The sequence below is a fragment of the Madurella fahalii genome (assembly GCF_045866475.1).
Source record: "Madurella fahalii IFM 68171 DNA, scaffold_5, whole genome shotgun sequence".
Taxonomy (NCBI): domain Eukaryota; kingdom Fungi; phylum Ascomycota; class Sordariomycetes; order Sordariales; genus Madurella; species Madurella fahalii.
Window position 1 is genome coordinate 2,280,477 of NW_027263975.1, and position 14,137 is coordinate 2,294,613.

Consider the following 14,137-nt stretch of genomic DNA (forward strand, 5'->3'; position numbering starts at 1 on the left):
CGGCGGATAGCTGCAGAAAAACCGCACCTGATATGGAAAGATACCTGCCCACACTTTGACATGGTATGGTTACTGGAGAGATGAATGCGCAAGGAAAGCACTCTTGGACTTAGGCTTAACCACCGGTCAGGTGCAAATGTCACCCCACCCTTTTTGTATGAAAAATGCGGCACAGCGACCCAAACACACATCCCCGGGGCAGTGGCAATGGGTCTCGATATCGGCCTCGCATTGACATTGGTCTGGGTACCGGTGAGTTAGAGTACCAGTCTCAGCATCTGCGCTGAAAACTTACACCTGCGGGCTATACCAGGACCTATGTTGGTGGTTATTAAGTGTGGCTATCTGTACGAGCGGCGGTTCATCCAACCGTTTCGCTGAGGCATTCGACGAGCACCCGGTTGGCATGCCTCGACGCCTGAATCCCACTCTCGACAAGACTTGTGTAAAGTTCCATATCAGAGGCGGGTAGATCGCCCTTAAACCAGAGGTTCGTAACCTCTTCTCGGGTAGGTAGATACGCGATGCAACAAGCCGCTAGGATCTTCTCGTGCTCGGAGGGGATAGGATCGACGACGATGCTGGGGTTGGAGCCATCACCAGCGTCTTGAACAAGAGCTGCGACACCTCCTGCGACGGTGTCGACGCAGTCGATGCCAGCATCTGCAAGCGCAGCTGATGCGACGGTGATGCAGCCACTAAGGGCATTCATCATGTCCCATACCTCATCACCCTGGGACTTGGACGTCTCCCTGTCTTGGTCGCCCTCAACGATAGAGATGATGATGTCGACACCGCTCTTCGGCCACCGATCGGCGATGATGGCGCCGCGAAGAGCAGCTTCAAGATGAGTCCCGAGGTCTCGCTCGCTCGGGTCGCGGAGATAGCCACGCCGTTTGTTTGTTGCAAACGGGGCATACTTGACATGGGTAGACAAGACGATATGAGGAGAGAAGGGACTCGACCTGGGAAGAGACCGAGGGCCATGGACTGAGCAGCTGAGTTTCAGACCTGAGACACCACGTTTTCCAGATGTTTCAATCTCCAAATACGCAGACCCAGATGCCGAGGGTGTCACACCAGTCTTGAGAACTAACCATGGTCAGCAGGAGTTTGACGTTGGGAACGAAGGACACCATACACATTTTGCGGATCGCGTTTGGTGGGCGGGATCTACTCTTCAACACTTTCAGCTCCTGCCCATCCGCATCCTCAAACACTGGTGGTATTGTAGTCCCGACTGGGCCATTGATTCGTCTTCTGTCAGTCATATTGAGAGTCGACCTCACAGCCTGATCCGCCTAACTGTACGACCGATCTGGTTGGCCCAAACTGTGGTCTTAACAACGTAGTATAGGCCTGGCTCGCAATGACTGATGTTGACTGGGGATAAAATTCGCCGTCCTCCTGCTTATTTAGAGGTTGTTGGTGGCTGTTGACGAGGGCAGCAGCTTTGCCCGCAACAGACTTCAAACGCTCTTCGACAACCCGACATAAGTGGGGCAAATGCGAAAAGGATCCACTGAAAGCTCGGACCACTGCCGCACCACGGGGTTTAAACACCAGAAAATTTCTTTGGGCTCAACGCTCGTTTTTCTCTTCGCAAACAACGCGGCCCTCGAGGGCTCGCCGCACACACCGTTACGACCAGAAAACTGCCTGCAGCAAGCATATACTGGCCGGTCGGACCGCAGTCGACTTGACGGATTCGTTTTTTTGCCTACCGCGAATCGTCAGGTGTCAGTCTAGCCGCGATGCCTGGTTTTGAAGCGCTGGCGAGGCCGTTTGTGCTGTGGCATGATTAACCGAATGCCCAGTTTACAGCTCGTGTTTTATACAGTAAGTCGATCTTTCCTAGTATATCATCCGATATGGAACCCTTCATTCCGTTCCATGATGATTCCACTTCCACAGTTCACGCGATTTCGATGAGCGAACGAACACACATGCACTACCATCTGACTCAGTTCAATCACCATCTTTTATCGCGTTCTTAGTATTAGCTCGCCGCTAACATCATGGTAGCTGATAGATTATGACGCGTTCCAACACCGAAACCGTGACTGGAATTGGAATCAGAAGGTAATAAAAAAAAAAAGAAAAGCTTCTCCTATATCCACTCCCCGCCTTTCATGATGATACCTTTCATTTCAGTTCTGCTTCTGAAGAAGAATGAAGATAACCATATACCAAAAACGAACTCTGATCTTACACCTGTCTCGAGTCTCCAAGTCAGTCACTTATTATGGAACCATGCTGACTTTTACAAAAGTCTTAGAAAGATGCTCTACTCCTCCCATCCTGGTCTGAATTATGGTAAAACGAAACAGCCGTGTAGGTACCGCGGTCGTTCGGCTGTCTTTTCTATTCCTACCCTGATGACAATAGCTTATCCATTCAACGATATGTACGGGCTGAGCCATCCATCCGCACTTCAGCATTCTCGGGTGTAATGACGAGTTGTGGTGTTGTCCTCTTGGGGACGTAATTTGGCTTCCGCTGTTCGGGTCTGGCATGCACCGTTATGGTGTGTGGTAGTTCGAGCCAGTCCGTAGGGCTGAGTTAAAATGGCTTGACTGAATCTGGATTGGTTCCCTGGTTTTTCATGCAATTTCTTGTATGGCATAATGGCTGACATGACAGCAGCCGGATAGATCGACCGACGGCTCCCTTTGGCGATCAGACGGATGGATACCAGGTAAGCAGGCAGACATGCCAATGGCGCATTCACCCCCCTCCTTCCACACACAGTACCCGTTCCGTAAGGATCGTAATCATGTAACTTGGTAATTCTAGAGGAAGAACTTGAAGGATGCCCGTCACAAAAATAAAGCAACGGATCCAATCATGAAGCTCTTCAGATGACAATCTGCAGAAGTTGCCGACATTGCCAAGGAACCAAGCTAGCCGATCAGCCGGATGTTTAGTTCTCAGCGGTTGCAGACACCGCCAAGGCCGGCCTTGCACTGAGAGTTGAGTTAAGGAAATGGGGTGTTTCCGTTACGTTCGGTGCCTATGCAGCAGAAATATCTTAAAGGACCTTGGAGATCCCGAATTGTGTTTTTGCCAGTATCGGGAGCCAAGAACGAGCGAAATTGTGTCAAAAAAAAGTTGATCTGGCAGCTGCAAGTCGCCGTACCCTTGCCAATTAAAGTACCTCAAGCGTGGGTACCTTACGGGACGGTCGCACAGGTCTCTGCGCTACCGGGCCCTTGATGAGTGACATCGGTTGGCCGTAGCTCGGCAGTCATCCCAGGAACTGCCCCAAACCAGGAGTTGCAGAGCCAAGCCTCCCCCGGGTGTCTTCCAGAAACGAAACGCCACGGGATGTTCCAGTGGAAGGAGAGGTTGCTGCGAACACCTTTTGCCAACGGCTTGATACAGCGCGCCCGCAACACCATTGCGATCTCCCCGCCAGCCATGTGCTGACCTGCAACCGCCTCAGATCCGGCCCCAACAAAAGACGATTTGGTCCCGCCGATCCGAGATCAATCGCACGGGCACGAGCCAGTGCATACTTGACGAATTTCCGGGGATCGCAGCGCGCGGAGGGAAGGTGGAAGCTTCGTGTCGGGGCTTGCAGCGAAAACCCTCGTTAGCTGCGCGACCCAATGCTACCGTTCGCATCTTCGGGGTCCAAGGTGATCCCCCGTCACCATGTGAGCGGCTATTCGAATGGGTATCCGAGGGGAAACACTTTCGAGATCTCTCCTCACAGGTACGATCGACCGATCGCCCGCTGTTCCATCATCCATTTCTGCTGCACGGCCTGTGGAATACATATCCGATGAAGCGGCTAACATGTGGACAATTGCAACCGCAGATACCAACCGCGAGGCACAACACCATTGTTCCGAAGACGTAGGCGACTCTTTCTGCGACTCGGTATCCTCGCGGCCGCCTTGTTTCTCTTTTTGCTGTACTCCTGGTCCGGCAGCTCCATCTTCTCTCTCTTCTCGTTCGGCCTGATATCGAGCGGCGACGACTTTCAGCTGGAAACGGTGCGATACTATGACCTGTCTAACGTGCAGGGCACGGCGCGGGGGTGGGAGAGGGAGGAGCGGATCTTGCTCTGCGTGCCGCTGCGAGACGCTGAGGAGCACTTGCCCATGTTCTTCTCCCACTTGCGCAACTTTACGTACCCGCACAAACTGATCGACCTGGCGTTCCTGGTATCGGATACGAAGGACAACACGCTGCAGGTCCTGACGCAGAGCCTCGAAGAGATCCAGGCCAGCGAGGATGAGTCGCTGTACTTTGGCGAGATATCGATTATTGAGAAGGACTTTGGCCAGGCGGTCAATCAGGACGTGGAGAGTCGCCATGGTTTTGCCGCACAGGCGAGTAGGAGAAAGCTCATGGCGCGGGCGCGGAACTGGCTGCTGAGTGCTGCGCTCCGGCCGTACCATTCGTGGGTCTACTGGCGAGACGTTGACGTCGAGACGGCCCCGTTTACCATCTTGGAGGATCTGATGAGGCACAACAAGGATGTGATCGTACCGAGTGAGTGACTGGTGGCTGGGAGGTTCAAGGGACATGTCCGGATACTAACCAGAAGTCCAGATGTCTGGCGTCCCCTGCCTGATTGGCTCGGCGGAGAGCAGCCGTACGATCTCAACTCATGGCAAGAGTCGGAAACCGCTCTCGCACTTGCCGACACTCTTGACGAAGACGCCGTCATTGTCGAAGGCTACGCAGAGTACGCCACCTGGCGGCCACATCTGGCATACCTTCGAGACCCGTACGGCGATCCTGATATGGAGATGGAAATCGACGGCGTCGGCGGTGTGAGCATCTTGGCCAAGGCCAGGGTTTTCCGCTATGGTGTCCATTTTCCTGCTTTCAGCTTTGAGAAGCATGCCGAAACGGAAGGTTTCGGAAAGGTGAGTTCGAGAGTGCTTGTGTTATACGGGACCTCGCCTAATACTGTGATAGATGGCCAAGAAGATGGACTTCTCGGTCGTGGGCCTGCCCCACTACACGATCTGGCATATGTACGAGCCTAGCGTGGATGACATCAAGCACATGGAGGTAGGTGACGGAACGTTCGCAGGTTTTTCGTATCGTGGTCTAACACATCGCAGCAAATGGAGCAGGAAAGACTCGCTCGGGAACAAGAGGAGAAGGAACAGGCGGAAAAAATCAAGAAGATGAAGGAGTCGTTCAGCGATGCTACTGGGCAATGGGAGAAGGACAAGGCGGCTCTTCAAAACATCGCGCAGCAGGAGAAGAAGAAAGAGGCCAAGGCCATTGCGGACGCTGCAAAGGAGCTGCCGGGTGCGCAGCCTGTCATACCAGAAGAGGAAAACAAGGTGGTTGCAAAAGGGGAGCAGCGGGAAGGTGGCAAGACGTAACCATGGCCATGCAGTCTTGGACCCTTATTCTACTTTTCTCATTGTTTCCTTTTGCCGTTACAATCTTGTCGGACGCAGAGAACTTAAAGAAAGAATTGTGCTGGGGGGAGGGGGAAGGCGCAGCCTTCATCGTTACGGCGTTGCGCGTTGCATATCCAAGAGTGACGAAGGACAAAAGGGCACAAGTTATATTATGTGTATCACTAGAAAGGTGTTCGTGCGGCCAATTCTCAGGCCAGGGGCGTTTCGGGCTTGATTACGTACTATCATGACTGGCTTCATGTACCACGGGGTAGGCAGAGTGGACGCAGTGCGCAGTGTCAGTACCTCTCTATGCAAGACATGAATTCGTCTTGTGGCAGATGCCTCTCAACTTTACGGGCCAGCATACACTGAGCTTCAGGGGCCAGATGTGGGGTGCCTGCTGTGGGCAGTGGGGCAGCAGGCAGCATTCGCCGTTTTAACCGACCGGCGCCGCTGGATCGACCACCAGGTGCTGTGGAGGAATGCGCTAGCACACGATTGGCCCAAGCGTGTGGAAGGTGTCCAGTGGAGAGACCAGGATAGCTGTATCCAAGTCTCCAAGATCAGCACTCATGGTCGGCGACGGACCAACACTTTGCGGCTTATTTCCTCGATGAGACGGTTTCCGAGGTTGTAGTCTATTTGTTTTCTAAAGAGTTCCGTTCTCGAGACAAGCATTGGCTGACGGACGCTCTTTGGCCAGCGGTATCACTTGGGAAAGCCGCCTCGATCACCCGTGCCGCTGTCACAAGGACAATTGTCCAGTATCCGCCGCCGCGGCCTCGAACAAGACAGGTTGCAACCTGCACCAACCGGAACACTGCCAAAAACAATTGGCAGATTGCTCGGCTTCGAATTATAGGCGGTACGCACGGCACGGCAACCTTGTCCGCTCCAGCATGATCGGAGATGCCCAGCCTGCCGCGGCCATGGACTCGGCTGTCGCATCCGTTCCCGGGACGCCTCTCCCTCGACGGAGTCCGATGCCCTCGTCGCGCATGCAGTACCGGAGCCGCCCTGTGTCGGTAGCCGTCGACCCAGTGTCCCTCGTCATATCCGAGTGCATAGCCATTACCTCGGCCCTCCAGAAACATGCCCGTTCGCCGCACTCGTCGGTGTCGGCCATCCTCGGCGGCAGCCCCAACCTCATCCAGCTCGTGCCCCCCAACCCCGGGGCTCGCCGTGACCGCAAGTCTCTAACTGCCGACCCACTCGCCGATAGCTCTAGCGACCTCGCTACGAACAGATGGGGCTTGCGGGGGAAGAAGGGGAAGAGCATGCAGGACAATCCTCTGATCTCGGGCTTTGGGAGGTTGCGCCAGGAGCTGGCGGGCGTCAAAGGTACTTGGGGAAACCCCTTGATAGCGGAGCATAGACCCTAAGGGGAATGGAGAAGTGCTGACGAGGACCGGCAGACATACACAGGTTCGATTCACTGGTGCTGTTGTACCCGTTCCTGCAAATCATACAAGCCAAGGGCACTGCGGCGCCTGTTACGATTCTCGCACTGAGAGCGATCCAGAAGTTTCTCGCCTACGGCTTTGTTGCGCCCATCTCTCCGCGATTTGCTCTCGCTATGCAGTCTCTGTCCGCGGCCATCACGCACTGCCAGTTCGACATTAGCGACCCGGCACAGGAGGAGGTGGTTTTACTCATGATTCTGCATTTGATGGAGGACATGATGTCAGGGCCAGGCGGAGATATACTGAGTGACGAGAGCGTTTGCGACATGATGGGCCGTGGTCTGACCATCTGCTCTCGACCGAGGTTTTCAGAGGTGTTGCGCCGGACCGCCGAGGCATCGATGGTGCGTATGGTGCAGATCATCTTCGAGGATCTCAAGCATCTTGAGGAGGAAGCAGGCGACGAGAGCGAGGCGCTGGACCGCCAGACGAGCGGGGATATGGATAATGTCAAGATGGATCCCGAGACGAACGGTACGGATGTCCCTGCCTCAGGGCCGGCCCAGGCCGAGGCCAGCGAAACCACCGAGCTATCTGCGGAACCAAGGGCTTCTTCGGGCTCGGAGAAGGCTAGCAGCACTTCTGGGAGTCTTGCAAGGCCGAGCGCCGACCCGGACCCCGGTCGGCCCAGCACAAGCTCAGTTACTGAGAGCTCTGAATCGGTCGACCTCCGCCCTTATTCTCTGCCGTCTGTTCGGGAGCTCTTCCGCGTTCTCGTGAGCTTCCTTGACCCCCACGACCGCAGACACCCTGATCAGATGAGGGTCATGGCATTGCGCATTATCCACGTTGCGCTCGAAGTCGCAGGGCCGTCAATCGCCCGGCATCCCGCGCTAGCAACAATTGCCGAGGACCAGTTGTGCTGCTACCTCTTTCAGTTGGTACGGTCCGACAATATGGCTGTGCTGCAGGAGTCCCTGATCGTAGCTAGCACACTGCTCTCAACCTGCAGGGGGGTGCTCAAGCTGCAGCAGGAACTATATCTGTCATATCTTGTAGCGTGCCTTCACCCAGCCGTGGAAATCCCCCGGGAGCCTGGCATCGATCCGAGTCTCTACTCCGGCATCCCACGCTCGCCCAAGCTGGTGAAGCCCCCTCCCTCGCAAGCCGGCAGTGGCCGCTCTACTCCCGTAGCTGTCAAAGACCGCCAGAAACTGGGTCTGGAGGGTGGCGCTCGGAAGCCGGAGGCGAGACAAGCTATGGTGGAAAACATCGGTGTCCTTGCGCGGATGCCGACCTTCATGGTCGAGCTGTTTGTCAACTATGACTGTGACGAAAATCGTGCGGATCTTTGCGAAGACTTAGTTGGTCTGCTGGCGAGGAACGCTCTGCCAGACTCGGCCACCTGGAGCACCACGAGCGTTCCGCCGCTCTGCCTCGACGCGCTCCTGCGCTTTATACAATTCATAGCGGAAAGGCTGGACCAAACCCCGGAGACGGAGGGATACCCTGAGCCGGAAACGCTGAGGAGGAGGCGTGAAAGGAAAAAGCTCATCATTAAGGGCACCACCAAGTTCAACGAGAGTCCCAAAGGCGGTTTGGCCTACCTCCAAGAAAAGGGCGTGATTGAAGATGCTGGCAACCCAGTGTGCGTCGCCAAGTTCCTGAAGGGAACGACGAGAATAAACAAAAAGATACTCGGCGAGTACCTATCGAAGAAGGGCAACGAGGCGGTTCTGAATGCCTTTATGGATCAGTTCGATTTCACCGGCAAGCGGGTAGATGAGGCTCTCCGAGCCCTTCTAGAGACCTTTCGACTACCCGGCGAGTCACCGCTGATTGAACGCATCGTCATCTCCTTCGCGGACAAGTACTGCGCCAGTTCGGTCCCGGAAGGCGTCGCAAACCAGGATGCCGTCTTCATCCTTACATACGCCATCATCATGCTAAACACGGACCAGCACAATCCGACGATCAGAAAGGAGGCTCGCATGGCCTACGCCGACTTTGCTCGCAACCTCCGGGGCCAGAATGGCGGTCAGGACTTTGCGCCGGAGTACCTCCAGGGCATCTTCGACGCTATCAGGACCAACGAAATCATCGTCCCCGACGAGCACGACAACAAGCACGCGTTTGACTACGCCTGGAAGGAACTCCTGCTGAAGACCGAGTCGGCGGGTCCGCTGGTGCTTTGCGATACCAATGTCTATGACGCCGACCTGTTTGCGACCACCTGGAATCCAATCGTTTCATGCCTCTTCTTTGTCTTCATGTCGGCCACCGACGATACTGTCTATGCCCGTGTTATTACCGGTTTCGACGAGTGCGCGCGGATTGCGACGAAGTACGGCAACTCGGAGGCCCTCGATGAAATCATCTACCGACTAGCGTACATTTCGACCTTGGCGGGCGAGACGCTCTCCAATACGTCTCTTAATACCGAGGTACAGGTTGCAGATAACAGCGTCATGGTGAGCGAGCTGGCAGTCAAGTTCGGCAGAGATGTCCGGCCGCAGCTGGCTACGCTGGTGCTGTTCCGCGTTGTTACCGGGTCTGAACATGTCATTGATAAGAGCTGGAAGCATGTGAGTTTTGTTCTGGGTATGCCGGTTGGTCAGTGCCAACTCTGCTGACGTGAATTAGATCATCCGTATATGGCTAAATCTCTTTGTCAACTCGCTAATACCACCGTTTTTCTCGACCGAGGCCGACAAGCTCGCGCTGCCGGCCATTCCCTTGCAACCGCCATCACAGGTGGTTGACCGAGGCCCCAAGCAGAACGAGTCGGGCTTCTTCTCGGCATTTACATCATACATATCGAGCTATGCCGCAGATGACCCGCCGGAGCCATCCGATGAGGAGCTTGAGAGCACGCTGTGCACTGTAGACTGCGTCAACCAGTGCCACATGGGCGACGTATTTGCTAATATTGCGTAAGTAGGTTTGTTTTCTGGTTTAAGGCTCCGCTAACATGTGATAGAAATCTTCCTAGCCACAGCCTTGAGGTGTTGGTCGACGCTCTGCTCGACCAAATCCCCGAAGACAACGGGTCAACTGTGATTACTGTCAAGGCCGAAAACATCCCGCCCTCCCAGGCCAATGGACAGAAACCCCGGCAGAATACCGCTGTTTATGACCCGGCCTTGGTCTACATCCTCGAATTCTGCACTGTTCTGGCGTTGCGTGACGAAAGCACCGTCGAGCTACTGGGCAAGCGAGTGGTGGAGGCCATTCAGACTATCTTAAGGGATGTTCCGCGGTATCATCCTATTCTTATTGAACGGGCAACCTTTTATCTCTTCACCTTGCTCCAAGCTAGCTATGTAAGCAGTCCCTTCTGCATTGGTTTGGTTTGATTCGGTTTGCTATCAGAGTGATTTGCTGACCACCAAAAGGACTACGACTACATCAAAGTCCCGATCCTACTTCACGCGGTGTCAAGCTTCCCCAATGACACGCTAATCAAGACGTCTGGTCTCGTGCTACGCGGGCTCAAGCTTTGTATTGAGAAGCCGTGTCCGATGAGAAACGAGATCATGACGTCGCCTGATTTCTGGGCGATTCTCCAGGCCCTAGCGGCGCACCCTGACTCGGCGCCCGTGGTGTTTGATATCTTGGAAAGCGGTGTCTCGGCCACGCCGTCGGCAATCATGGCGGACAACTATGAGGCGGCCCTGGCGCTGCTGAATGATTTTGCTTCGATGGCCAGTGTGGGAGCTCTTGCGGAGCAAAAGAATGATCGGAAGCAAGGGAGGAAGGCCGTACGGCTTGTGAAGCAGGAAAAGCCGAGGTAAGATTCCCCCATTAAGAGTTTGGGTTGAGAGGGTCTAGGTGCTAACTGTGGGCTGAATAGTGAGAATGCGGTGGTGGAACGCGGCGTCAAGGCTATCAACAACATTTACCATATCACGGGCCGCATCCCCTATCTCATGAAGCAATCGCATCTGGAGAGCAAAGAAGGTGAGCATCCTCACAGCGACAGCCGTCAAAACTATACACGGACGCTAACGCGGAGACAGCATGGTCCGCCTACTGGCTACCCATCTTTACCGCCCTGACGACGCAGTGCACCAACCCCTGCCGCGAAGTGCGCCATCTGGCCTTTACCTCTCTGCAGAGATCGCTCTTATCGCCCGAGCTGACGTCGAACGACCACGAAGAATGGACCGCCATCTTTGGGGAGGTGCTGTTCCCGCTCATCCTGCGGCTACTGAAGCCCGAGGTATTTTCGTCAGACCGCGACGGCATGAGCGAGACCCGGGTACAGGCGGCATCGCTCCTGTCCAAGGTGTTCCTTCAGTACTTGGTTATTCTGTCCGAGTGGGACGGCATGCTCGACTTGTGGTTGAAGATCATTGAGATCATGGACCGACTGATGAATAGCGGACAAGGGGACAGCTTAGTAAGTTCTGTGAGGAATGGCGCTTTGAGATGCCGACTGAGACTAATGACTGTGTGTGTGTGTGTGTTAGGAGGAGGCCGTGCCGGAGAACCTGAAGAACGTGTTGCTCATCATGTCCAGCAATGGCTATCTCGTGCCACCGAGCCAGAATCCGGAGCGGGAGGAGTTATGGAATGAGACGTGGAAGAGGATCGATAGGTTCCTTCCGAACTTGAGGGCTGATCTGGCGTTGGACGAGCCGGTGAAGGCAGGAGAGCCGTCGGCGCCAACGCCTGGGCCTGGGCCTGCCCCTGTCCCTTCCCAGACTGTGCCACAGGCAGCAGAGGCACAAGGGTCTGGAGAGGCGGCGTCATGAGATGAGGGTTTGGCTTAAAGATGGATCAATAATACCAAGAGAGCGTATGGTTTCGAGAGTAAGGGGGCAGGGAGAGTGGAATGCTCGAACCAGCATTTACCGGAGTTGGCTGGGACGGTCTGGTCCTGCCAGATGGGATAATAGAACTAGACTTGGCATGTTCAGACATGGCTGATATATCTCGCTAGTTTGCATGTGGCGTTTATGATACAACTGGTGTTGTTGCTAATACAGTGCGACTGTACAGTGCCATGGTAAGATATGTACCGTGCCGTCTTCTCCATCTTCACCTGTTGATCCCTTTCAACCACACTCAGCAATCCCAAACCAAGCCGAGCAACCATCTCACACAAACCTCATCGTCGCTCTTTTGCATTTAGGAAAGTGTTCACTAGAATCTGCCACGATAACCCGAACAATCTTGAGTCTCAGGGACGGAGTGAGCAGACTCCTCTCACGGTGTTGAACCTCTTTCGTTGACGCTTTTTTGACTCATCGCCGGAGGCCCAAGTTTAAAAACACCTAGCCTCTCAAATGACTCATATGAGCAACTCATAACCCACCGCCTCCGAGCGACAAACAGATGCTCCGTCGCCTCGCCTGGTTCAATCCCGTGCGGGCATTGTGGAACTCAAACTGCCACTGCGTGTTCCCTATGAAGCGCAAATTAAGCACCATCTCATCAGAACTCACCCCATCCCCCAAGCGACCGGCAACAACTATGGCAGCCCACCCGCAAAATCCCACCATCACCCTCAACCCCCGCGAGGAGCAGCTCAAGTCTCTCCTCCTCGCCGCGGCCGCGTTCATCGACGCGCACGACAACCTGCCGTCCCCGCTCGTCCTGCGCTGGGCCGGCGGCTGGGTGCGCGACAAGCTGCTGGGGATTGACTCGCACGACATCGACACGGCCATCAACCTCATGACGGGCGAGGCCTTTGTCGACCGCCTGCGTGACTACTGCGACGTGCCGGCGCACCGGGCGCGCCACGCGCTCCAGGCCACCGACGTCGGCCGCCTGCACACCGTCGCGCGCAACCCGGACAGGTCCAAGCACCTCGCCACGAGCACCATCAAGCTGTGCGGCCTGGACGTGGACTTTGTGAACCTGCGCAAGGAGACGTACACCGAGGACAGCAGGAACCCCGCCGTCGAGTTTGGGACGGCCGAGGAGGACGCTCTCAGGAGGGACGCCAGCGTCAATGCGCTGTTCTATAACCTGAACACCGGGGAGGTGGAGGATTTTGTTGGTGGCGTGGAGGACTTGAGGGCTGGGTTGATTAGGACGCCTATGGAGCCGTTGCAGACTTTCTTGGATGATCCGTTGAGGGTGCTGAGGTTGCTGAGGTTTTCGAGTCGGTTCGGCTTTAGAATCGATGGCGAGGCGGAAAGGGTCATGGCGGATGAGAGAGTGCTGGGGAGATTGAAGATTAAGATCAGTCGGGAGAGGATTGGTGTTGAGTTGGAGAAGATGCTGAAAGGTAGGCTGCCCCCCCCCCCCCCCCCCCCCCTTTTTTTTTTTTTTTTTTTTTTTTTTTGTTCTCTTTTCGTTTCTTTCCCCCTAATTCTGCTCGTCGGCTATAGACTAACAGCCTGATGCAGGTAAACATCCCGTCGAGTCGCTGAAGCTTATCCATAGGCTGGGGCTCTACCACGCCGTCTTCACAGACCCTAACCGTGTGGACATGCCAAAGCCGGATATAACCACCTGGAACGCGGCCTATGAGTGCCTAGACTTCCTGGAGACAAACAAGACGCCTGGTTCCATCTACGATATGCTTGTCACAAGCGACGAGGCGCGGTACTACGCCTGGTCGTTGGCAACGCTCACGCCTTGGGAACAGCTGCCGGACGATCCCCCGCTGCCGTCGGGCAAAGCTGCGTTGCCGCTCCCAACTCAGGCCGCCCGGGAGGGTTTTAAGGCACCCAACAAGCTGTGCGATGTTATCAATGCCGCCCACCGTCACCGACCCGCAATTCTGGAGCTCAGGGATGTAGTGCGAGAGAAGAGAGAAGGCCTAAACGAGCGGGATCGCTTCGGCATGGCGATTAGAGATTGGGATGCCCGGGGGGGGAACTGGCGGCTGCAGGTGCTGTTCGCTGTTCTCGTCGATGTAGCAAGCCGGAATGGAAGCACGCGAGAGGCGGTGCTGGCCGAGTGGCAGCAGTTCCTGGACCACCTCGTAGAGCTAGACGTTATGAACGCCCCATCGATCAAGCGTCTGCTTGATGGCAAGATTCTGGCCAAGGAGCTTGGGGTAAGGCCTGGGAGGTGGATGGCTGCAGCGCTCGATGTTGCGCTGGCCTGGCAGTTGAGGAATCCAAACGCCACAGATCCGGGAGGGGCTATCGAGGAGGTGCGGAACAGGAGGGAAGAGTTGGGGATCCAATGAACCGATTAAAAATTCTTGTCATAGATGGAAACGGAATACCCAGACATTGCCCAAATACCGCTTGCTCTCATTTCCGATTTTCCTTACTTTTTGAAGCGCGGACAGACCTTCAGGGACGACGCTGATTTTAGTGGGCTTGCGAGCGTTACAGCCTGAAGCTTCGGTCGCAGAACAGTGGAGGCTGCAGCTATCTTACTGCTGGAGAT

At 55.3% G+C, this 14,137-nt stretch overlaps 4 protein-coding genes across 4 annotated transcripts; 3 read left to right on the forward strand and 1 right to left on the reverse strand.

The window, feature by feature from the left end:
* Positions 1–361: 361 nt before the first annotated feature.
* Positions 362–1,271, reverse strand: MTR3 (3'-5'-exoribonuclease; the record flags this gene model as incomplete). Its single annotated transcript, XM_071064668.1, has 2 exons — positions 362–1,092; positions 1,142–1,271. The coding sequence occupies 2 exons, from the start codon at positions 1,269–1,271 to the stop codon at positions 362–364; spliced, it is 861 nt and encodes a 286-aa protein (XP_070920769.1).
* Positions 1,272–3,611: 2,340 nt separating this feature from the next.
* On the forward strand, positions 3,612–5,354 carry ANP1 (Mannan polymerase II complex anp1 subunit; the record flags this gene model as incomplete). Its single annotated transcript, XM_071064669.1, has 5 exons — positions 3,612–3,718; positions 3,824–4,503; positions 4,564–4,883; positions 4,936–5,031; positions 5,085–5,354. The coding sequence occupies 5 exons, from the start codon at positions 3,612–3,614 to the stop codon at positions 5,352–5,354; spliced, it is 1,473 nt and encodes a 490-aa protein (XP_070920770.1).
* Positions 5,355–6,277: 923 nt separating this feature from the next.
* On the forward strand, positions 6,278–11,538 carry GEA2 (GDP/GTP exchange factor for ARF; the record flags this gene model as incomplete). The annotated part of the gene is made up of 8 exons (XM_071064670.1): positions 6,278–6,719; positions 6,794–9,366; positions 9,425–9,714; positions 9,762–10,104; positions 10,177–10,571; positions 10,635–10,741; positions 10,801–11,183; positions 11,254–11,538. The coding sequence occupies 8 exons, from the start codon at positions 6,278–6,280 to the stop codon at positions 11,536–11,538; spliced, it is 4,818 nt and encodes a 1,605-aa protein (XP_070920771.1).
* Positions 11,539–12,259: 721 nt separating this feature from the next.
* CCA1 (CCA tRNA nucleotidyltransferase, mitochondrial) lies at positions 12,260–13,931 on the forward strand (the record flags this gene model as incomplete). Its single annotated transcript, XM_071064671.1, has 2 exons — positions 12,260–13,019; positions 13,141–13,931. 2 exons carry the CDS (start codon positions 12,260–12,262, stop codon positions 13,929–13,931), a joined length of 1,551 nt encoding a protein of 516 aa, XP_070920772.1.
* Positions 13,932–14,137: the final 206 nt, after the last annotated feature.